This window comes from Mobula birostris, chromosome 30 (assembly GCF_030028105.1).
Source record: "Mobula birostris isolate sMobBir1 chromosome 30, sMobBir1.hap1, whole genome shotgun sequence".
NCBI lineage: Eukaryota > Metazoa > Chordata > Chondrichthyes > Myliobatiformes > Myliobatidae > Mobula > Mobula birostris.
The window spans coordinates 11,131,267-11,157,177 of record NC_092399.1 but is presented as its reverse complement, the minus strand read 5'-3'; the positions used below and the strand labels follow the sequence as shown (position 1 = coordinate 11,157,177).

The 25,911-nt window shown below is 42.9% G+C and overlaps 1 protein-coding gene across 1 annotated transcript in view; it reads left to right on the top strand.

The window, feature by feature from the left end:
• Positions 1–2,314: 2,314 nt before the first annotated feature.
• Positions 2,315–25,911, top strand: part of LOC140190409 (chloride intracellular channel protein 4) — a 145,506-nt gene continuing 121,909 nt past the window's right edge. The window contains exon 1 of the mRNA XM_072246966.1: positions 2,315–2,730. Coding sequence (XP_072103067.1) covers positions 2,662–2,730 — 69 coding nt within the window. The 5' untranslated portion in view covers positions 2,315–2,661. The remainder of the gene's footprint in view (positions 2,731–25,911) is intronic.

Genomic DNA, 25,911 nt, shown 5'->3' with positions numbered 1-25,911 from the left:
TGCAGATGCTGGAAATTCAAGCAACACACATCAAAGTTGCTGGTGAACGCAGCAGGCCAAGTAGCATCTGTAGGAAGGGGTGCAGTTGACGTTTCAGGCCGAGACCCTTCGTCAGGACTAACTGAAGGAAGAGTGAGTAAGGGATTTGAAAGTTGGAGGGGGAGGGGGAGTTACAACAGTGCAACAATACCATAACTTGATGAAGAAGTCCATGAGCACAGTAAAAGTTCAAAGTCTCCCAAATGTCCCACATCTCACGCAGACGGGAGAAGGAAGAACTCTCCCTGCCATGCCAAGCGCAGTCCGACTCTGAGCCATCCAAAAACTTTGAGCCTCTGATCAGCTCTCCGACACCAAGTACTGAGCACCATCTCTGTCCGAACGATTCAACCTCAATCTCGGTCGCCAACAGCAGGCAAAGCCGGGGATTTTGAGGCCTACTCTCTGGAAGATTCCGAACGCGCAGTAACGACAGCAGCGAACGAGCGTTTCAGAATTACTTTCTCTCACAGATGCTGCTCAACCCACTGAGTTCCTGAGACATTGTTTGTTCCTCTCAGTCATCATCATGAGACTCGGTAGATGTTGGAAATCCGGAGTAACGTTCACAAAATGCTCAAAGCACTCAGCATGTCAGGCCACATCTGTGAAAAGGAGTAACGTGTCGACGTTTTGGACTGAGACTCTTCATTAGCACGAGTTCTCTTTATTCCTTTCCATAGACACTCCCTCAGCATTACTAAAGTAATCCTGCTTTTGTTTTTATTTGAAGCCATTGTAAGGATTTGAGGCTTACAGAATTTCTCCGATCAGCTGGACTAAGGGGGATCCTATAGATGACAATTCAAGTTCTGCAATCTCCTTGTTGTCTTAATGTGCAGGTACTGATATTTGCTGGCAAAGGTATCAGTACGGAGACTTCTGAAGGAGGTTGCCTGTCCTCCAACAGTATCTTACTAACAATACCTTTGATATTGTAGAATTTGCTGAGAAAAGTTACTGCTGAGAAACTTGTAAGTTTGGAAAGGAAGACTGCAGTGTCAGATAATCTACCAAGTCACCCTGCAGTTTATTTTAAATTAATTTTGTGTGATTATAATTGTGTAAATCACCCCCTTTTTTAAATGAGAGTTGTCCAAACAGTGTCTTTGAGCAAAATGTTTAAAACCAGATCCGATTCATGAAAGCACAGTAATGTATATGTGTCTGAAAGGGTACACAAGAATTATTTCACTGATAATCGTAGTTATGGACAGTCACAGCATGGAAACAGGCTTTTTTTGCCACCAAGTCCCTGCCAGCCATCAATTCTATAGAATGGCATTAGTCTGTGGTGGCCAGTGCGATCATGTTTTCTGTTGTGTACTGGGGCAGCAGGCTGAGGGTAGCAGACACCAACAGAATCAACAAACTCATTCGTAAGGCCAGTGATGTTGTGGGGATGGAACTGGACTCTCTCACCGTGGTGTCTGAAAAGAGGATGCTGTCCAAGTTGCACCCCATCTTGGACAATGTCTCCCATCCACTACATAATGTACTGGTTGGGCACAGGAGTACGTTCAGCCAGAGACTCATTCCACCGAGATGCAGCACAGAGCATCATAGGAAGTCATTCCTGCCTGTGGCCATCAAACTTTACAACTAACACACATCAAAGTTGCTAGTGAGCGCAGCAGGCCAGGCAACATCTCTAGGAAGAGGTACAGTCGACATTTCAGGCCAAGACCCTTCGTCAGGAACTTTACAACTCCTCCCTTGGAGGGTCAGACACCCTGAGCCAATAGGATGGTCCTGGACTTATTTCCTGGCATAATTTACATATTACTATTTAACTATTTATGGTTTTATTACTATTTAATTATTTATGGTGCAACTGTAACAAAAACCAATTTCCCCCGGGATCAATAAAGTATGACTATGACTATGACTGTGACTCTAGGAAAATACTAAGAAAGTGCTTTAGAGGATAGAAAACACGAATGCTGAGGTAGAGAAGAAATAATATTGTTTCTGTTGACTTGCTAATTCATTTTAAAATATGAAATGGTGAGAGGTTACAGCTTCTTATTAGAAGTAAGTGGGGTTTTCCAACCTCCCTGATCCCTTTGCCTCTAATCACTGAGCTAAAGTGGAATTACAATGGACAAGTTTAGAAGCAGACCAGACTTGTACATTTTTTTTGCGGTCTAGCTGTATCTGATTTGTTAACTGTTCATGCTTTGTGCTTTGACGTTCTCCACAGGCCTGCCCTTTTTCTTTCCTTCCTTGTACTGCATGACATCACCAGCTTTAAATATTCCAGCTGGTTTTTTTTTCCTTTCGCGAGTTTGTGCTCAAACAATGTCCATGTAGAGAGAGCAGAGGAAACCGCACAGCTCCAGACTTCACCACCCAGTTTCTCAGGACGCAGGACGTGGCTAAAGAAAGCGTCTGAACCGAGGAGGGGAGGGAGAGAGAGAGACAGTGTCGGATTACTATTCCAAGCGGCAGATTCTGAATAACACCGAACAGGGTCAGAAACGCAGGAGAGAATCGCTTTATTACTGGAAAGTAGCCCTGAATTGAGAACAGAGAAGGGGGGAAAAAAAGGCGCAAGTCTGTAAACTTGGGCAGAAAGTCAGAGTCAGTGGGTTATTGAAGAGATCTCGAAGTTACTCCAACATGGCTCACTCAACCCCTCTGAATGGAGTGGACGGACACAAGGATCCTTTGATAGAGTTGTTTGTTAAGGTAGGATCTGCCAGAATCTGACCCTTTATTCCGCAAACAGCCAGCAGACAGCTGTCTGAAAACCTTTAGAGTCTGCTGTTTCTTGCCGTTTTTAACTCACAGTTAGCTCTATTTTTAAAAAATATTTCAGCAAAACTGGTTATTTTATCTCAGAACAAATAGCCCGAGATAATTGATTTTCTGCTAAAATAGAATTGTAGTCCAAAGTATAAAAATTTGTGCCGAAGCAATTAAGAATTTGACACAATCTGTTTTGGTGTGTTTTGTACAGCTCCGTGCTTTGTTGTAGTCCCAAGCTTGCGTGGAGCAGTTGTGGGTCAGGAAACATTTTAATGAATTTAATTCATAGCTGTCAATCAAATCATCAATAAGCAGCTATAAATCCAGTGACTGTTACTACAGTGTCTCTTTCCCTTTGTGTGAAGTTCTGCTTTAAAAAAAATCGTTGCTTTCAAGCACTGCTGTGGAACTTGTTTCAAGAAGCGGTTTTGCAGATGGACTGTGGCACCAAGCTACTCCTGGTTGATTAGAATTGGCGCTTTTCCTAAACTGTAGCCAGTTGAGGTCGATATAGGATTGTATACTTCTGGCTGGAAGCGTTGCATAAAAGACAAACAAAAAGAGAGCGTGTATCAATTCAGTAACTCAGTGCTAGCAGAAAATGCTCTGATCTCAGTCCCCACCTCTATGCTCACAAGCTGTGATTTCAGAATTCATTGTGCTGTCAAAGAATTGTGTTAATATAATCATTACCTGTGTGAAATTTTTGGGTGTGGTTTACTAACATTGTCATACAATGCATCTCCCACAAGAGCAAAAAATACTATCATTCCCGGCAGGGCATAATAAAAGGTTAAGAAATTTGACTTTTATTAATTTTTATAGAGAAATTACCACGTTTGTTCTGCAGTTCTTCGTGGTGATTGGAATGACTGCTTCGGGAGAAGTGATTCGTCTGGGCAACAGGCGATGAAACGACTAGAATGATTCAGTACAATGTCTGGACATTCAATTGAGTCATAGATCCTCGGGAGACCAGACTCCGGTGCGAAAGCTGATCTTACTCAGTTGACATGGAGTTAGCGGTCATTTCATTTGTCATTATGACACCGGGGGTGGCAGGGGAAAGGGAATTCATGGTCGCTCTTTGTTTTTGCCCACTCTTGGGCAATGTGCATTTGTAATCACCGGCGATGCACCAGTTTAGGCTTGGCCTGCCAGGCTGTCATTAAGAATTTTTAGAATTGGTACGCCAACGAAAGATGTTGGAAGCACTCAGCAGGTCCTGCACCATCTATGGAAAGAAAGCAAACCAATAATGTTCAATGTCAGACACTTCTTACCACTGTTGCCGTACAGTCATTGACACTGCTCCCTCAAAGATGTACAGGTGCACCGCCACACAGTAACTGAAAGGCTCCCTCTCACGTAGCCTTTGATGCCACACAGCTGGAATTTTTTAATATAATGTTAATATAATTATGAAAAACCCTGTAATTAGTTATGTGTTAATTAATATAATCCATAATTTTTCTAAATAATAAATGACTCATAATATTTACTGAAACATTTCAGAGCTGCCAAGAATTTACATTGTCAGTGTTTCAAGTTACAACACTGTTACAATTTGTAACAGTAGACACAGAATAGAAGTTGGTAGCTCATTGTTAATTGACCGCTGGCTGGCTGAATGCTGACGCCATCTAGTCAAAACATTTTATTTTTGCCATTGTGCCTGTCAGTTGTTTTCACTGCCTGGCATCGTTTACTTGCATTGTGAGATGTGGTTTGTGTTTGTTTGCTGTTTATATTACCAAAATAAAAAGTGCCACACAGTTTACAGGCCGTGTAAAAAAAAAATCCTGCACAGAGCAATGGTTGGTCCATGCAGCTGTAAAAAATTATTAGGGGGAATGTTGGTCCTCGATCTGTGCAGCATCACAGATGCTGCCTGATTTGCTAAGTGTTTCAACATTTTCTGTTAAAGATTTACACTTTTTAATATTTTAATTTCCTTAAGAATTACTATGTTTGTTGCATCTTATCAAGTTATGAAGGATCAACTTTAATCACCATATGCATTTACATGTATTAGGAATTTACTGTGGTGTGTTGTTCAGGGCGCGACATGCAAAAAAAAAAACAATATTCAACAATAATAAAAAATAAAGATTTAAGTTAAAAAAAAAAGGTAGAGGTTAAAGTGTGAAGGTCCCAGAACACAGTACAATCAGTGATAGTGCAGACAAGCATAGGGGCAAGTTCATGCTATTGTAGTGCAATGCTGCAGATAAAAAATGTGCACAGAAAGATCCCAGAAGCAACAACTAAATGAATCAATAAATAGTCTGTCCTTTTAATGGCACTTGAGGAAAGTGCGTAATGCCAGTTAGGTAGCTGTGAATTATTACCCAGGACTCAACAACATTTTGATTGGTGCCATAGATCTGAGTGGACATGTTGACCTTTGACATCTATTAAATGGCATCTCTGACGATGCGAAGCTTCTGAATGAACGTGACAGATTGGTATATTCCATCAATCCAAGATGACCTATGTATTCAATTTCGCAATCCATTTTTCCACCTCTGTAGTCATCCCACTTTTCTGTCCACTGTGGCTAAAACCAAAGTATGCTTCTAACAAATTGACTTCCAAGTTCTCGGCTCAGTCTCCAAAGCTTCTATAAGACTGTATTGCTGAGCTCAGTGGGTTTATGAAAATGGGCAGCAACTTACGGTAGTGCTGGGATGACACAGTTAGCATTTTGTGCTCCAACCCACCACTTGCCTATCAAAGATTTGCTTTCTGAAAAGAAGGGACAGGTGATGGTGAATTCTTCTTTTTGAGATTGTAAAGAAAGGTAAAAAGAGTGCTCTGTCCATGTCTTCCGGGATCTTCCCTGGATCCATGTACTTTGCTGTGTCCTCCCTGCTGTCAAAAACTTGCTCCAATACTTCTCCTACATCCAGAACTTTGCCATTTAATCTTTTTTGGGAAAGTTTGTGTGAAGTTTTACGTTAGCTGAGAAGGAAATTCTGTGGAGAAGGAGCACCTGGATAGGCCATTTACTTTCTTTCTGGGCAGTGGGGTCTGTTAACTTCTCAATAGGGGATTAAATCCACTGCTTGCATTTTATTTATTTACTTATTTATTGAGATACAGCATCGAATGGGCCTTTACAGCTCTTCGAGCCGCCCTGCAATCCCCCGATTTAATCCTAGCCTAATCTCAGGACAATTTACAATGACCAATTAACCTACCGACCGGTATGTCTTTGGGCTGTGGGAGGAAATCGGAGCACGTACAAACTCCTTACAAACAGGGGTGGAACTGAGCGCGCATTGCTGGTAGTATAATGCATCGTGCTAACCGTTATGCTACTCTGCCGCCCAGTCAATGTGTGGGCAGCCGAGATGTAGATGATCGCTCCCAATGCAAGTTCAGGTGAAGAAACTTAAGCATGTCTGACAAAGATTGAAGCAATTCCATTCATTAAAATGAATCATTTTAATACTGCAAGTACTAAATCCAGTACATGATTGCTGACTACAAACTTCCCTAAATGCTGAATCAGAATGAGAATTAGGTTTATTGTCACTGGCGTATGTTGGAAATTTGTTGTTTTGGGGCAGCAATACATAATATATGCTATAAATTATAATAATAAATAAATAATTAAACAAGTAGTGCAAAAAGAGAGCAAGAATAGTGAGGTAGTGTTCGTGGGATGATTGCCCATTCAGAAATCTGATGGCAGAAAGGAAGAAAATCCCAAGCAACCCACACAAAAATGCTGGAGGAACTCAGCACAAACCCAGGCAGCATCTGTGGAAGTGAATAGATAGTTGACATTTCAGGTCGCGGCCCTTCATCAGGACTGGGAAGGAAGGGGGGAGGATGCCTGAATAAAAAGATGGGGGGGGAAGGGGAAGGAGGATAGCTAGAAGGTGGCAGGTGAAGCCAGGTGGGTGGGAAAGGGTCATGGGCTGGAGAAGAAGGAATCTGATAGTCGAGGAGAGTGGACCACAGGAGAAAGAGAAGGAGGAGAGTGGGAAAGCTATGCTGCAATTGTACAGGGTGCTGGTGAGGCCGCATCTGGGGTACTGCATGCAGTTCTGATCTCCTTACTTGAGGAAGGAAATACTGGTTTTGGAGACGGTGCAGAGGAGGTTCACCTGGTTGATTCCAGAGATGAGGGGGTTAGACTATGAGGAGAGATTGAGTACTTGCTGGAATTCAGAAGAATGAGAGAAGGTCTTATAGAAACATATAAAATTGTGAAAGGGATAGTTAAGATAGAGATAGGAAAGTTGTTTCCACTGGTAGGTAAGGCTAGAACAAAGGGACATAGCCTCAAGGTTCAGAGGAGTAAATTTACGACAGAGATGAGGAGGAACTGCTTTTTCCAAAGAATGGTGAATCTATGGAATTCTCTGCCTAATGAAGCAGTGGGCTACCTCAGTAAATATATGTAAGACAAGGTTGGATAGATTTTTGCATAGTAGTGGAATTAAGGGTTTTGGGGAAAAGGCAGGTAGGTGGAGATGAGTCCATGGCCAGATCACCCATGATCTTATTGAAAGGTGGAGCAGGCTCGATGGGCCCAATGGCCTACTCCTGCTCCTATTTCTTATGTTCTTATGAGGAGGGGACTCGGAGGAAGTAATAGGTAGGTAAGAATAAGTAAACGGTCAGAGTGGGGAATAAAGGAATTGGGCAGGGGAACTTGTTTACTGAAAGGAGAAATCAATATTCATTCCATCAGGTTGGAGGCTACCCAGATGAAATATAAGCTGTTGCTCCCCCATCCTGAGGGTGGCCTCATCTTGGCACAGGAGGAGGCCATGGACCGACACATTGGAATGGGAATTAAAATGTATGGCCACCAGGAAATCCCGCTTGTGGTAGGTGGTGTGGAGGTGCTGTTTCTAAAACTGTATAGGTTAATACCCTGATGAAAAATTTCATTCAAAATACAGTATCAGTACCTATGAACTTTAAAGTCAATTAAACAGTGTAGTCTTCCTTTTAAGCTAATTGAATCAGGATGTCTGATTTATTTTCTTATATCTTTAGTGTCCTCTGCTTCAAGATTGTATGGTCCTATATTGATCTGAATAAATCAGTGGTTTGTGTTCAAGGTATTAAACCTGATTTTACAACACACTACAGTTAGCAGGGCTGAAACCTTTGTCATTGATCAGAAGGCCAGGGTGACAGCATGTCTGCATCTGAGGGAATAACCCATTCAAACACTTGATTGGATAAGTACTGTAAGCAGAGATATACATACATTTTTTCTACTCTTGTATCATGCTACACAGTACTCCAAGGCCTCACTTGGAGTATTGTGATCAGTTCTGGGCCCTTTTTTTAAGAAAGGACGTGCTGACATTGAGGAGGCTTACAAAAATGATTCCAGGATTGAAAGGCTTGTCACGTGAGGAGTACTTGATGGCGCTGGGCCTCTCCTTTTAGAACGGAGATGAGGAGGAATTTCTTTAGCCAGAGGGTGGTGAATCTGTGGAATTCGTTGCCACAGGCGGCTGTGGAGGCCAAGTCTTTATGTATACTTAAGGCAGAGGATAATGGATTCTTGAATAGTCAGGACATAGATACGGGGCGAAGTCAGGAGATGGGGGCTGAGAGGAAAAATGGATAGGCCATGGTGAAATAGCAGAGCAGACTTGATGGCCTAATTCTGCTCCTAAGTTTTATGGCCCTATGATAACTGTAGGAGAATAAAATGTCCCACAATTTAAATATGCTGAATTCTACTAAAGATACTGAATGACTCGAAGGGAATTTCCTATGCTTTGTGCTGATCCATCGCATTTCTGTTGATGTGGCATTTCCTTGCTCTGTAATTTTTGCCAGTGTTGGTCACATGGCCAAGTGGTTAAGGCATTGGACTAGCGACCTGAAGGTCGTGAGTTCAAGCCCCAGCCGAGGCAACGTGTTGTGTCCTTTAGCAAGGCACTTAATCACACATTGCTCTGTGACAACACTGGTGCCAAGCTGTATGGGTCCTAATGCCCTTCCCTTGGACAACATCGGTGTCGTGGAGAGGGGAGACTTGCAGCATGGGCAACTGCTGGTCTTCCATACAACCTTGCCCAGGCCTGTGCCCTGGAGAGTGAAGACTTTACCGGCGCAGACCCATGGTCTCGCGAGACTAACGGATGCCTTTATTATTAATTTTTGCCAATTCATTATACATGTGCCAAGGTTCACCTGATTATAGTACAAACGTTTGTAGTTACTGTTAATGTCAGATGGAATCACATCTGCTCTCTCAGTGGGGTCTAATGCATGGCACTGATGAAGAGCATGGGACTTCCCCCAGAATAAAATATTCATTCAGTGAGTCTTTTACAATTTAAAAAATATCTATTACGTCCTGTTTTCATCTATTCATTACATAATCTACATGATCACATCTTAATCTGTCTCCTAACACCAAAAGTTTCAAGAAATGCATGAAGTTTAGTTCTTGAAATTGTTTCAATCCTTGTACAGATTTTTTTGTTATATTCCTGTGTCTTTTTGAACCTTTCTGGTATATTTTCATTAACTCTATGTGTGTCAACCTTTTCCTTTGCTCTGTAAGTGTGGAGGAGATGCAATGTGCTGAATGGGCCAATTCTGTTCTAATGTCTTATGGTATCCTGCCCATTATCCATCCTTCAGTCATCACCATTTAAACGGATGATCCGGATTATCTGGAATGGCATGGTAGCCTAGTGGTTAGCACAATGCTTTGCAGTACAGGTGACTGGGTTCAATTCTCACCGCTGCCTCTAAGGAGTTTGTACGACTGAGTGGGTTTCAATTTGCTCCCACATTACGTCCACAGACATCACTGTAAATTGTCCTATGATCAGGCTAGGTGTTGGTGTGGCTCGAAGACCCGAAGGACCTACTCCACACTGTATCACAATAAATAAGTATTAGCAACATTTAAAACCCACCTCAGTACGTACGTGGGATAGGAGAGGTAGGGGTTCAGAGGGCTGTGGGCCAAAAGCGGATGGCTGAAGCTAACTTGCTAGGTAACAGTCACTGAACTGATGGGGGTGATGGGGTGAACTTTGCCCCCTGGTTGGGTTTATGGATGATTCTGTTTCTGTGTTATATGATTCTATGATGTAAAGAAACAGCTAATGATACCAATAATAGACTGGCCATCCCATGAACACTACCTCACTACTTTTTTCCCTCTTTTTTGCACTTCTTATTTAATTTAACCTTTTTTAAAACACATATACTTCTTACTGTAACTTACGGATTTTATTATGTACTGCTGCCACATAACAACACATTTCAGGACATATGCTGATGATATTAAGCCTGATTCTGATTCTATAATGGAATCAAACTCCATCCTGGATGTGTTCCTGAAGGCCTTTACTCCACAACTGGCCTCCCCTCTTGCCAGTCATTCCAGTACAGTTACAGTACTGTCCTGACGATGGGTCTTGGCCGAAACATCGACTGTACCTCTTCCTATAGATGCTGCCTGGCCTGCTGCGTTCACCAGCAACTTTTATGTGTGTTGCTTGAAAGTCCAGCATCTGCAGATTTCCTCGTGTTTACCGGGGATGTCCTGTTTTGACGTAAGCACGCAAATCCAATCCCTACATTATCCTAAAGAGGCTTATCGTAAGATCAGAGTACAGCACTTCACCTTCCTTCCGTGCACGTCGTAACTCTTGGGCCTCTATTGAACAGAACAGTCTCAAATAGCCTGCGCTTCCTCTTTGTGTAAGAAATGGCCAGTTCTGATGTAAGGTCATCTAGTTGTAATATTAATTCACTTCTACTCTCTCCACAGATGCTGGCTAATTTGCCGGGCGATCTAAATTCTCTTTTGTTTCAAATTTCCATTAGTTGTTCTGGGCTATGTCTCACAGTTCAAGCCTATTCTTATGTTCTTTTCCCTCTTTCTCTGAATCCCTGCATTCAGATCTTTACCAGACAGCATGGAAAACATGAATAATCTTGGTTTTAGCCTTTATTCCCTTTACTTTAGAAACCCCACTCCAGATTAAAACATACTTGTTTTCTCAATTTCCCAGTTCAAGTAATGGGTCATCATTCACTGGAGACAATAACTTGTTTCTGTGTTCATTGATGCTACTTTATCAGCTGATTAATTCCAGTGCTCTCTATTTTATTTTAAATCCAATTAGGTTAATTGTTGTTTTCTAATCAGCAAATTAATGCAAGATGTCATTGACAGTGCAACCAAGTTCGACACTTTCTCCTGTTCACCGATGCCCAATTTGGGTTTTTCCAAGACCATTTGACTCCAGACATGGTCCTTCATCCAAACAGGAACCAAAAATTGAATTTGAGGCATGACATGAGACTGCTGCGAGGCATCATGTGATGCTCTGTATTATTGAGGAGCTCTGGTAAAAGAAAAGTCAATGGGTATCAAGGGGAACACATTCCAGTAGTTAGAGTCATACCTCACCCAAAGGCAGCTGCTCGTGGTTGTCTCCCAACCCTGAGATATCACTGCAGGAGTTTCTGAGGGCACTGTCCTACATCCAGCCATCTGCTCTTGATTCAACAGTGACCTTCTGTCCACCATCAGCTCAGAACTTTCAGTGAGATTTTGGTGCGTGTGGATGCAGCAGCCACTCGGGGGGGGGCGGGCAACCAAAGGTGCATTTCTCTTTGTAAAATTTGTTTTTTACGATCCAAAGACGATTCTACTCCAAGAACATTGGGTACTCCATCAGTGAGCTGCTCATTGATCAGAGTAGTTGGACTGGTGTCGGCAACGGAGCCAGCTGAGGTGTCGAAGGAGTTGGCCGAGGTGTCAAAGGAGCTCGTTGGGATTTTGGAGGAGCTCGCCGATATGCCAGAGGAGTTTGAGTATGGAGGAGCTGTCCTGGCTGCAGACCGTGTTGCTGCCGGCTACTTGGAAGCATCAGAGCTGTATAGCCGTGGAAGATTGTCTCAGACATTTCACTTGTGACCGCACGACTCTGTTGGACAGTGATAATGTAAATTGCCACAGGCCTGTTATCAGACATCCCACCTCTCCCAGAAGTCCAGCTCCCTGATGCCCGCAAGTTATATACAGTATCCCGGAAATCAATTTGTTTGAGAGCGAGTGAGAGAGAGAGAGCACGAGCGAGAGAGAGAGCGAGCGCACACGTGCCATGGCAGAGTGTTCCAAAAAAAGAAAATATAAAACGTACTTCACCCCAGACTACACTAAAGTGTACCCCTGCCTAATAGGGGTCAAAAATAATGACATTGTTGCTCGCTGCACTGTTTGCAACAGTGACTTTTCTGTTGCCCATGGTGGGTTAAGACTGTAAAAGACATGTTGAGGTGAGTTTAACAGATGTCATTCGTTCATTAGCATAGCTAACGTTATTTAAACTAGCTGGCTAGCTGCTAAGGAGCTACTCTATTGCAGACATCCTACCTCTCCCGGAAGTTCCGGGAGTCTCCCGCAGATTGGTTGGTGCTAGCTCCCTGAAATGAGTTTTTGCAGGGTGGGATGTCTGTGTTATCCTTGCCTGGTGGAGGGACAGTCGATATGGGAGCTGTGCAGCCTCACTTGTAGCGAGAACTAGGCCTCAAGCCTCAGGCTTGCCTGCTGCTGCAGACCAGCTGAGAACGTGGTTGAGATCGGCTGGTGCTGCCCTATCATGTTCGAGCAGTGGAATGATAGGCTGGATTGTGTGTGTCTGTACACTGCCAGGAGACGGAACCATCGATTGCTGGACATTGTCCCTCAGGGCCTTGGACTATATATGCTTTTATTTTTTGAGTGAATATGCTTCTTTGCACGATATTAGGAATTATGTTACTTGCTATTTTTGAATGTTTTGAACCCTGGCCCCAAAAGAACACTGTCTCCTTCAGCTGTGGCTCTGAATGGTAATTAAACTTGATTTGATTTGAAAGGGAGATGTCCACTAATGGCTGCCTAGCATCCAACTGCATTTGCAACTTCTCTGTGAATGAACTAGTCTGTGACTCCTTGAAGGAAATCCCAGGCAACATTCAGGCACGGGTTGAAATGTAGCAAGTAGCTTTTGTACAACTAATGTGATGAAAGATGACTGTCTCCATAAAGAGTGAGTCTAACCATTAATATTTGATATTTAATGATTTACCATCTCTGAGTTCCCCACCGTCAACTTCCAAGGAGTCACCAGTGGATAAGCTTCAGGGACATGAGAATATTGCTTCACTTGAAAGAAGAACACCATGATTTGGAAATGTGTTACCAGTGGGTGTAAATCCTGGAATCCTGCTTTGCAATCACACAGTGGGAGGGTCTACTGCAGAAGTGCTGCATGGTTAAAAAAAGGCAGCTCACCACCATGTTCCTGAGGGCCCAAAGGGATGGGCAAAGAATGGTGGCTTTGCTAGAGGTACCCAGATCCTGAAGAACTGAAGCGATGCCTCAAAAAGGTGGAATTCATCATTAAGCACCCCACCATCGAGGTCATGCTCTCGTCTTATTGCTACCATCGGGAAGGAAGCACAGGAGCCTGAAGATACACACGTAATGATTCAGGAACAGCTTCTTCCCCTCTGCCATCCGATTTCTGAATGGACATTGAACCCATGAACACTATCTCTGTATTGCATTGTACCGCTGATGCAAAAACAGCAAATCTCATGGCAAAAGCTGGCACGGTAATGTAGTGGTTAGCACAACGCTTTTCAGTACCAGCAGCCTGGGTTCAAATCCCGCTGCTGCCCGTAAGGTGTTTGTATATGACTGTGTGGGTTTTCTCTGGGTGCTCTGGTTACCTACCAAAGATGTTGTAGTTGGTAGGTTAATTGGTCATTGTAAGTTGTCCTGTGATTAGGCTAGGGTTAAGTCAGAGGATTACTGGACAGTGTGGCTTGAAGGACCATAAGGCCCTATTCTGTGCTGGAGGAGAAGATGGCGGTGTGACAGCAGCGTGCACGGCCACTTCGGTGGTGATGTCTGTTATCTGTCAAGTAGGGGACCGGGCACAATTCTGATTTGATGGAGACAGACGTGAGAGTACGGAGGAACATCTGGAAAACTTCTGAAATGCCCACTTCGCTGCCGCTGCTACTGTGTGGTAACCGGAATCTCCGGAGCAGAAGGCCCCAAATCCTCGGCTTTGCTTGTTTCAGCGGCCGAGGTGGGGTCGAAGGCGCTCGGCAGAGGATGGCGTTCGGGAGGCTGTATCGGAGAGGCTGGTCGGAAGCTCAAAGTTTTCAGATGGATGGACTCAGTGTCGGCTGTGACCGGTTGCTTCCAAGGCATCGGCAAGTTGACGGTGCCTGGAGGTTTATGGCAGGGAGTTTCTCCCTTTTGCCGCCTGCTATCGGGGACTCGGGGACTTTTGAGACTTTATTTACTGTGTCCATGGTTTGTTCTTCATCAAATTATGGTATTGCTTTGCACTGCTGTAACTATATGTTATAATTATGTGGTTTTGTCAGTGTTAGTCTTTAGTTTGTCCTGTTTTCTGTGATATCACTCTGGAGAAACATTGTATCATTTCTTAATGCATGTATGCATTTCTAAATGACAATAAAAGAGGACTGAGGGTTCTCATAATCTAATCTAATCTCAATAAATAAATAAATATTAAAACTGATTCTGATTCGAATTCAGTAACTAAAATAAACAACACTGTAAAGGCATCAAGGTCAGTAAAACAGCACACCAAAGATACATTCATTTCAATCTAAAGGGCAAACGTATGAGCTTGAGGTGTTAAAAGATTAAATACTATAAAACAGAATATTGAAGAAATTTAGCAGCTCTCATCTCCAATGTTTGTTTAATCCAACATGGGATTTTCTGTGTTGAATGGCTTCATTGTGAATTGTGGTTCTGTAATTTCAGAAAACTCTTCATTTTCTTTGCTAATCCAAAACAGAGATTTGAAACTCCTTTTGTTGTGGTGTCTGTCAATATCATATGAACTTTTGTTTAAAATACAGCATCTAGATTGCTATAAAATTGTTCTTACTTCCAAATTTTTGTCTACTGCTACGCACAGTAGTGTGGCTTGTGGAAACCGCATGTGGGCCAAGAAAAACTGGTATATTTTAGGTTTCCTGGTGCATATTGAAATACTTAGGTGTCAATGTTGACTCACATAACAAAAATAGGTGCCTCTTTGAAGAGAGATTTAACAAGAAACTGCATTATTTCACCACCCTGAGGTTAACCTTCTTAAATTCATAAGTACCTGTACTGTCATACTAAATTAAACTTTTTTCGGAAGCAGATGTAAAACAGATGGCAATTTAATAGTCTTGTCACTTACAGCTGAAGAAAATGCTAGCTGCATTATATGACAGTGTTTACTTTTAACCATTTTATAATCTATTATCTTTTTCTGCTGACAAAAGGAAATTAAACAAATTTGGGATGTGTTCTTCAAATAATGCAGTTTGTAGATCCATTTTCACTTCTGATACATGCATTATCTATTAAAATCATCTTATTCATAGAACATTGGGCACTATTCCACAGTACAGACCCTTCAGCACACAATAATGTGCTGCATATTTACATTTTTCTTCCTAATTTCTTCTTATAAATTTTGATGAAACTGATGGATTGAATTCAGTCCTTTCAGGGTTAATGTTGAGATGTTTAGCAGTGACATTAGTAGTCACTCAACTTCTGGGGACATCTAATTACTTTCAAAGCATCTCACTGCTAATACCACCCCCTTCTCATGTCTGGAGCCTGAAGTGGATGCTGGTGAAAGCATTAATGGATCACAAAAGGTGAATACCTTCTGTTTGATCAGGTCTGAGGCAGTTGACACTGATCTGCCTTTTTCACTCACAAAAACAAAAAAATGCCAGAACTGCTCAACAACTCCAACAGTATCTGTGAAAAGACCACGTAAGGGTCCGAGGCCCATCATCAGATGCCTGACGCCAGCCCCCTAGGCCTGAGTCGACGTAGTAGTAGTACTTTATACCTTAAACTTTATTGTCGCCAAACAATTGATACTAGAACGTACAATCATCTTAGCGATATTTGACTCTGCGCTTCCCAATCCCTGGATTACAAATCAATAGTAAATATTAAAAATTTAAATTATAAATCATAAATAGAAAATAGAAAAATGGAAAGTAAGATAGTGCAAAAAAACCGAGATGCAGGTCTGGATATTTAGAGGGTACGGCCCAGATCCGGTCAGGATCCGTTCAGCAGTCTTATCACAGTTGGAAAGAAGCTGTTCCCAAACCGGGCCGTACGAGTCTTCAAGCTCCTGAGCCTTCTCCCGGAGGGAAGAGGGATGAAAAGTGTGTTGGCTGGGTGGGTCGTGTCCTTGGTTATCCTGGCAGCACTGCTCTGACAGCGTGCGGTGTAAAGTGAGTCCAAGGACAGAAGTAGTAGCTCTTCAACAGATGAAAACTTCTTTTTCACACATGCTGGCGGGCATGCTGAATTGGTTTCCCTGTCCTTTCCGTTTTAGTTTCATTGTTGTTTTTATTTTCTGAAAATCTTATGGGAGAGAGTGAAAATGAGGATTTCAGAAAGGTAAGTAATAAATTTAAAGACTCTGGTTAATAGTGTAATGTCATCATTTGAGGACAAGGTTATAAAAGATGATTTAAAGATTTTTTTTGCTGCCTGTGGTCAGTTTGCTTATCATCACAGATGTCTGCACTGGTAACACACAAAATGCTGGAGGATCTCAACAGGTCAATCTGCATCTATGGAAATGAATTAACAGTCAAAGTTTCAGGCCGAGATCTTTCTTTAGGACTGAGAGGGTAGGGAGAAGAGCGATGCCTCAAAAAGGTGGCATCCATCATTAATGAACCCCCATTGCCCAGGACATGCCCTCTTCTCATTGTTACCATCAGGGAGGAGGTACAGGAGCCTCAGGAACTGCTTTTTCCCCTCTGCCATCTGATTTCTGAATGGATATTGAACCCATGAACATTATCTCACTACCTTTTTATTTCCATTTTTCCAGTACTTTTTAAATTTAAATATTTAAATTTATATATATATATATATATGTTTTTCCTATTATTACATATTGCAAATGTACTGCTGTCACAAAGCTAAGAAATTTCACGACGTATGTCGGTGATATTAAAGTTGATCCTGATTTTGAACATGCCAGAATGAAAAGGTAAGGGGGAGAGGATAGAGGATAGCCAGAAGGTGGTAGGTGTTGTGTTGCTTGTGTCAGAGCACTGTGACCTTCCTTTCCAGTTGCCGTATCCCAGGATGTGTGTGAACTCCCGTTTATTGTGGTGCCTCAGTCTCACGTACCCAGGAAGCTCACCTGTGCTTGGTCAGTGCCAGAACTGAGATTGTACTGTTCGTTGTATTCAAGCAGGAACTCATTTCAAGCTGAACTGGTGACAATAGCTTAGATGTTGCTCTGGGCAGTGACCCAGAGGTCCACAATAGCCCCGTTTTTAAAAATCAATTAACTTATGCACAAGTAAAATCACTGTTACAGCTAGTGGTGAGATATGACATGAAGCTATAGGATGGAAAAGTCAGGGAATGTGACCTTATTTATTCTTTTATGAGCTTAAGTAGACATAACTTTGTGTTACGTGATTGCGCAAGTGAGCGCTCAGCAGGCGTAACTTATGACGTGAATCAATGATCAGCTTTGTCCCCCCCCCCCCCCCCCCGTGTACAAGCACACTTCTGTCATGGATGGCTTCATAGAAAAATGGATCCCGTTACTTTCTCAAGTTTAGGGGGTGGCACAGTAGTGTAGTGGTTAGCACAACGCTTTCCAGTGCCAGCAGCCCGGGTTCAATCCCCGCCACTGCCTGAAGGGAGTTCGTATGTTCTTCCTGTGACTGCGTAGGTTTCCTCTGGGTGCTTCGCTTTCCTCCCGTGGTTCAAAGATGTACCAGTTGGAAGGTTAATTGGTCATTGTAAATTGACCCGTGATTAGGCTAAGATTAAATTGGGGGATTGCTGGGTGGCGTGGCTTGAAGGGCAGGAAGGGCCTGTTTCACACTGTACCTCAATAATTAATGAAATAAATAAATTTAGTCTGGCTAACGAGGGAACAAAAACCATCCAGAGGACCCAAGTTGCTCAAACAGTTAATTCTGCAGAACCCTGGGAATTGAACCAAAATGTCTTCTGTGCATTTTTATATGCCCATATTGCCCTAGTGTTGGTGCGTGGCCAAGTGGTTAAGGTGTCGGTCTAGTGATCTGAAGGTCGCTAGTTCGGGCCTAAGCTGAGGCAGTGTGTTGTGTCCTTGAGCAAGGCACTTAACCACACATTGCTCTGCGACGACACCGGTGCCAAGCTGTGTTGGCCCTAGTGCCCTTCCCTCGGACAACATCAGTGGCATGGAGAGGGGAGACTTGCAGCATGGGCAACTGCCGGTCTTCAATACAACCTTGTCCAGGCCTGCGCCCTGGAAACCTTCCAAGGCTCAAATCCATGATCTCACAAGACTAACGGATGCCTATATAAATATTGCCCTACAACATGGAAGGAGGCTATTTGGCCCATCTGTGGCAGCCCACAGAGCAATTCCATTTCCCATACAGTTTTCCTCATAACCTACACTGTACAGGTTTAAGGTGAGAGCAGAGAGATTTAATAGGAACCTGAGGGGCAACTTTTTCACCCAGAGGGTGTCCATGTATGGAATGAGCTGCCAAAGGAAGTGGTCAAGGCAAGTGTGTTAACTGCACTTAAAAGATAGGAAAATATATGCAAACAGAAATGGAAATGGAGGTGGATTGGCAAAACATGGAGAAAGCCAACCAACAACATCACCAAGCAGGCAATAAAATGGAATCCCCAAGGAAGGAGTGAAAGGGACCTCCAAAGAACACGAGGAGGTGAGATGCTGAGGCCGAAATTAGACGGTGGGAGCACTTCTGGTCCACCCTCAAGAAAATGGCTCAAAACGGAGGATGATGGAGATGGGAGGTCATCAACGGCCTTGGTCCACTGGGAGCTAAGGGCCCAAGAAGAAGAAAAGACAGGAAATGTTTAGAGCAGGTGTTCCTTACTTGGCGTCCACAGACCCCTTGGTTTAATAGTAGGGGTACATAGCATGAAAAAGGTTGAGAATGCCTGGTTAGAGGGATATGGGGCAAACATGGGCAAGTGGGACTAGCTTAAATGTGCATCTTGATCAGTGGGGCTGAAGGGCCTGTTTCTGTGTTGTATGAGTCAATGCCCCTATTGACCTCATATTCCTATCAATCCCCCCACGTTCTACCACTCATCCACATTAGTGTCAACATACAAAGTCCAGTTAGCCTATCAAACTGGACATCTATAGACTACACAGGGCGCCGCGGTAGTATAGTGGTTAGCACGACGCTATTACAACTCTAGACGTTAGAGTTCTGAGTTAAGTCCTGGCGACCTCTGTAAGGAGCCTCTGTGCGGCCTCCCTTTGGGATGTGTGAGATCTCTACGGGTGCTCCATTTTCCTCCCACAGTCCAAAGATGGACCGGGTTGTCTAATTGGTCATTGTAAGCTGTTCCGTGATTAGACTAGGGTTAAACCAGGGTTGTTGGGGGTTGCTGGGGTGGCGGAGCTTGAAGGGCCCACAGGACCTATTCCATGTTGTATCTCTAAATAAATGAACATGGGAGATGCTGAGATACATCCTAGGATGCGCTGGGACACATCATCAGTGATGTAACCTGGGGTCATCAGATGTTTTGGCCCAGACACTGCCAGGGTTGATCAGACCTCAGTTGGTGCTCCAGCAGCGCTGGTCCACGGGTCACACCTCTTGACCCACAGCCACCTGAAGGCTCGTTCAGCAGCTTCTGTGATGGTCCTGATGGCTCTTTTCTTTGCAGCCCTCGTAATGCCAAGGAGAAAACTGGAACATTGAGGGGGAACACACGCTCACAGGAAGAATATACAAGCCTCCTCCCATTCAGTGCTGGTAGTTAGGGTTGAATCGGAGTCCTTGGAGGGGTGAGGCTGCAAAACTATGAGTCACACCAGTCTGCCACTCACTATTGATCTTTTTGTTGTGCAAATGAAGTCACCGGAGAAAATTACTGGTAGATACAGAACAGCTTCTTTATTCAACAAAACAAGGTACAGCAGGCATCATACAGAGACGCTTTTGGTCGAAAGGTCTGCTGGCCCAACGTAGGGCTCGATATTTTATGTGCCAGGCATCAAAGGATAATTCCATATTTACAATGTATGGACAATGCTTTCTTTGAAACTACATACAACCTTCACACCTGATTCACATCCACACCACAGACATCCAAGTGAACTTTAATCAGCATTGTCTGGTCTGGGATTCACTCCTTTTAGGAACTCATTGTTCAGAGCTGTACTCCAAATTAAATCCACAATCCATATTCAGATGTGAAGACTGGTAGCCACAGTCAGTTGCTAAATGTATATGTCCTAAACCCAAAAATCACTTGAACAGATCTATTAGATATCCTTCTGAGTTTAGGTCTGAGCAATGGTTCAAAAGTTTAAAGGTACATTTGCTATCAAAGTATGTATGCAGTATGCAACTCTGATATTCATCTTCTCCAGATAGCCACGAAACAAAGAAAAACACCAACCTCCCTCCCCCTACATGATGTTGTGGAAGGTTAATTGAAATACGTTTTCCATTTTCATCTTTATTTTTTATTTGCAAAAGAAAACCCATTTCCTTTTTGAGATGCGGCAGTGAGGGGATTATTGCTATTAATTGCTCCATTGTGTTGTCAGCAGACAAGCCTGGTATTGAGTCTTCAAGTCTTTGCCATGGTGACAGAGCATCTGCAGCCCTTTCCCTCAGGTATGCTCATTGATGTTGCGATGACTGTGCTTCCAGAAGCAAATATTTAATCATTTCAATAGCTGGTAATTGGAAAAAAAGCACAGACAATTCAGGCTCATTGTGTGAATGTGTACACATGGATGTCTCCTTACTTGTTACCAGGTAAATGTGCATTATTAATTCAAAAGATCTGGAGCTGTTATTTGCGGAAACTGTCCCTTATGTGATTCAGTGGACAGTTGATGACCTTTGCAGGTCAGTGGTAGGTGTTGTACCTTTTGCTGCAAATATACTGTATATATTTTAAATTTAAAATGAGAATGTTCACACATTTCTGTAAATAATAGTTGGATGTTATCTGCACCCTGAGCCAATAGGCTGGCCCTGGACTTATTTCCTGGCATAATTTACATATTACTATTTAACTATTTATGGTTTTATTACTATTTATTATTTATGGTGCAACTATAACGAAAACCAATTTCCCCCGGGATCAATAAAGTATGACTATGACTATTTATGGGTAATCTATTTTCTCTTCACTTAACATACAGATGTTAATTGATGGTTCTGTATTTTGAATTAGTGTTGTGTCGTGTCATCTTATTAATCACTGGACTGAAGTAAGAAGACCGGCTGATTTCAGCAGTAGATTCTTGGATATTGGATGGCTCTTAAGAGAAAAAAGAAGTATTCCACTATGGATATTTAATGGTTCAATTTAATATCTGAGAATGTATACGGTATACAACCTAAAATTCTTACTCTGCGAAACAGAGAGAGAAAAAGAACGCTGAAGAATGAATGAGAGAGAAACATTAGAAACCCAAAAACTCACACGGGAAGTAACTCACAAAAAAGTTCTGCAGGAACTCAGCAGGTCAGGTAGCATCTATGGAGGGGAGTACAGAGTGGATATTTTGGGCTGAGGACACTTCTGAAGGGCCTTGACCCAAAAAGTCAACTGTCTATTCCCCTCTAAATACACTGCCTGATTCACTGAGTTCCTGCAGAATTTTATGTGCTTTGCTCAAGATTTCAAGCATCTGAAGGATCTTGTGTATAGGGAGTAATTATCTGTGGTCATGGGTAGTGATAACAGTGATAGTCCCGGGCATCCAATTTGTGGAAGCCATTGTGTACTACCTGTCACATGGAGATGGCAAAGTGTTTGATCCAGTGGCAAAAGGGTCTGAGCTGACTGGAGACTGGACTCTGCCACATGGTCTTTAACATACACACATAGGTAGGTGCCAATGCTGTTTCTTGTTAGCAGATACACACCACACACAGACACAGACACACACACAGACACAGACACACACACACACACACACACACACACACACACACACACACATTGATATGCACTGACATGCTCACTTCTCATACACAGATACAGAGACTGATGAATAGCCACGGGCACACATAAAAACACAAGAGGTTCTGCAGATGCAGAAAATCTTGAGCAACGCACTCAAAATGCTGGAGGAACTCAGCGAGTCAGGCAGTATCTATTTAGGGGAATAAAAAATTATTTATTTATTCTTCACCTTTTTATTCTGGTTTCTGCCTCCTTCTTTTCCAGTCCTGTTGAGAGATGTCGACTGTTTATTCCCCTGTATAGGTGACGCCTGGCCTGCCGAGTTTATCTTCACGTTCACACACAGTGTCGCATTCATATAGACACAAGCATGCATGCAAATAAATGCATGGATGCGTGCGCGCATTCACACACTCACACTCACACACACTCACACACTCACACTCAGATTCAGATCCCTTGCCTCTGCAATACTGTGTCACTTGCTCACCAAATTCGTGGACTCTCCCTGAACCGCTTCCCCTACAGCAGGTTTTGTTTTTAACTGCCCGTTACTCCGCTAGCGCTTAGGGGAGCAATGAAGATCCTCTATCTCTGTCTGTCCATACAGTCGCACCAAGATACAGAAGGATTCTTCATTGCTGTTTCCGTAACAGTTTTGTTTGACCAATCAGCGTTGTTAGCCCTGAGCTGAACCCCTAAATCTGGAGGACCGTTGGACCGCTCTTAGTCTGGCCTCTACCCTTTGACCTATTCGTCATGGGTGACCCCATCAAGAGCCTGACCCCAGCCAACATAGCTCTCTGAGTCATTGAGGATGCAGGCCTCCAAACCCTACGACGAGGCCGTGGTCCTCGTGGAGGTATAGCAGGGCTACTTCACCAGTTTTTTATGCCATGGACCCCAGTGAAACTGATGGACCACTTCTCATAATAATGCATTTAAACATATAAAATAAAATACATACAAATCCAAAACAACCAATATTATTGAAATATAGTTAGCAAAATAATAAAATAAAACAAGTTGTGGTTTGGAAACGTAAGTGCTTCTTTATAGACATATCAAAGAACAACACTATACATTTAAAATATGGGAAAGTCAAAATTAAATTTTATTTTTTAAAGACATATCAGTGTGAAGCTGTTTTGACTAGCTTGAATAAGAACATTGAACTGTGGTTTAAATATCTGTAATATCTGCTGGTGACAAAGTCACTCGTACTGCTTTGGCTACTGTGGTTTGTTGCCTACATTCATCATTGAAGGAGTACAAAATTTTAGTTAGAGGTTTGTGAAAATAAAGATGTAAATATTTTCCAGTTCAGGTTCATGGATGGTCTGGAATTTATCCACAGATCCCAGGTTATGAATCCCTGAGCTAGAGTGTCCTTCTCACCTCTCACCATTCACCCTCATAGAGACGTAGAGCATTACAGCAGTAAAACAGGCCCTTCAGCCCACCTTGCTCATGCTGTACGGGTTCTCTGCCTAGTTCCATCTACCTGCACCCAGACCATAGTCCCTTCATACCTCTCTCATTTGTATATCTATCCTAACTTCTCTTAAATGTTGCAACCGAGCTTGCACCCATCACCTCCACTGGGAGTTTGTTCCACTCTTGCATCACCATCTGAGTGAAGTGGTTTCCCCTGAAATATTTCATGTTTCACCCTAATATCTTTAACCTCTCTCTTTGGCAGTCTGAGGTACCCACCTGCTTCAAGCATGCTTCAGTTATACTGGTGCCTAAGAAGGATGTGGCATTTTGCCTCGATGTCTATCATCCAGTAGCACTGTAATGATGTGATTTGAGAGGTTGGTGATGAAACATATCAACTCCTAACTGAGAAGTGACTTGGATCTGCTCCAATTTGCCAACTGGAACAACAGGTCCACAGCAGATGCAATTTCATTGGCTCTTCACTCAGCTGTGGAACATCTGGAGAAGGAAGATGCAGAAGTCAGGATGCTCTTCATTGACTACAGCTCAGTATTCAATACTATAATCCCCTCAAGAATAATCAATAAGCTTTGAGACCTTGAGCTCAATACCTCCTTGAGCAATTGGATCCTCGATTTCTTCACTTGCAGACCCCAGTCAGTTTTGATTGGCAAAAACGTCTCCTCCACAATCTCCATCAGCACAGGTGTATCACAAGGCTTATCCCTGCTTATCCCAGGTATAACTGTGTGGCTAGGTACAACTCTAATGCCATATTTACTGATGACACCGCTGTTGTTGGTTGAATTGAAGAAGGAGGAAACCAGAGGTCCATGAGCCAGTCCTCATTGGAGAATCAGAGGTGGACAGGGTCTGCAATTTTAAGTTTCTTGGTGTTATCATTTCAGGGTATCTGTCCTGGTTCTAGCACGTAAGTGCAATTATGAAGAAAGCATGGCAGCGCCCCTACTTTCTTAGAAGTTTGTGAAGATTTGGCATGACATTTAAAACTTTGACAAGCTTCTATAGATGTGTGGTGGAGAGTATATTGACTAGTTGGATCATGACCAGGTCTGGAAACACCAATGTCCTTGAACAGAAAATCCTACAAAAAGTAATGGAAATGGCGCAGTCCATCACAGGTAAATCCCTCTCCACCATGGAGCACATCTACGACACTTATTGACTGATTTATTTATTTTTCTTTTGTAATTGCGCAGTTTGCTGTCCTTTGCACCTTAGTTGTTTAACTGTCTTGCTGGGTGTGGTCTTTCATGGATTCTATTGTGTAAGAAACTGAATCACAGGTTTGTATATGTTGACATGAATGTACTTTGATAATTGATTTACTTTGAACTTTGAACTTTAAACATACGATCTCTAGTTCCAGTCCAACCCAACTTCAGTAATGCGTGCATGTATTTATCCTATCTGTACCCCTCAGAAATTTGTATTCCTCTCTAAGGTTTCCCTTCATTCTCCTACACTCCAGCAAAATAAAGTCCTAACCTACTCAAACTGTTCCTATAATTCAGTTCCTCAAGTCCTAGCAACATCCTTGTGAGATTTGTCTGCATTCTTTCAACCTTAATGATATCCTTCCTGTACCTGGGCACAAGGGCTCCTCCCTCCAATCCTTAGAGTCCACCTTCCCTTTCTCTGTTGCAGCCTGCTTTCTTTCCCTACACAGGTACCCCTCCCAACTCTCTTCTGGCCTCAGTACTGCACCTTCTCTGACCCCGCCTCACCCTTACCCCTATCCTAAGCCCTCTCCATGCTGTACTTTAGTATCATCCCAGACTGAAGTTCACCCGGCAACCAGTCAGGCTGGAAAGTGTGACAACTGAATGCAATGCACAGGGTCAAAGAGCAAAGGAAGTGGTGAAGAAGAAGACAAACAAGAAGAGGAACACCATCTTTATGGGGTGAGCTTTGCCTTTAAGAAAGAGTACGGCACATCAGTGACCCCTTGAGTGGGATAACTATAAACTTTATAACCCTCCATTCCACTCTAATTTGCCTTCAGTTACACTACAATCATTAACACATCCTCCCCATCCAGGAAGTATTGCCACTCGATAATCAACACTGAAGGCCTCATTGTTCCTGCTAAGAAAGTTCTCAGATAGCACCCGACCGACAGGAGGCACAACATCAAGACTGCTCTGGAATCAAACATAATTAACACCCCTGAAGGGATTATTGGTATTTTTTACCAGTGAGCACCAGGACTGCTTTGACGAGAATGACCATGAGCTGATTAAAAGCAAATACAGGGCGATCTTGGACTGGAAACTTATTCCCACCCCAAGGGAAAAGAAACAGCTCCAACGGTATCTGTAGGTCAAGGCTAAACAAGGCAGAAAGATCACTGGACGTCAGCAACTTGGCAATCGTCATGATGCATATGGATCTTGTGCATTCAGAGCTAAAAGGCCCAAAGAGCCCAGCCCACAGAGACTCAAGAATGCTGATAAGATTATCAAGGAGACAGAGGAAGTCAGCAACTACTGGAAGGAGTATTTTTGCAGTGGCAGAAAATTGATCCAAAGTCAAAACAAAACCCCACGGAGACATTATACTTGCATGGCACACCCACAGCTCCAATGGTTACTCCAAGGAGTCGAATTCCCTATCCTGATCCTGTGTTAGCA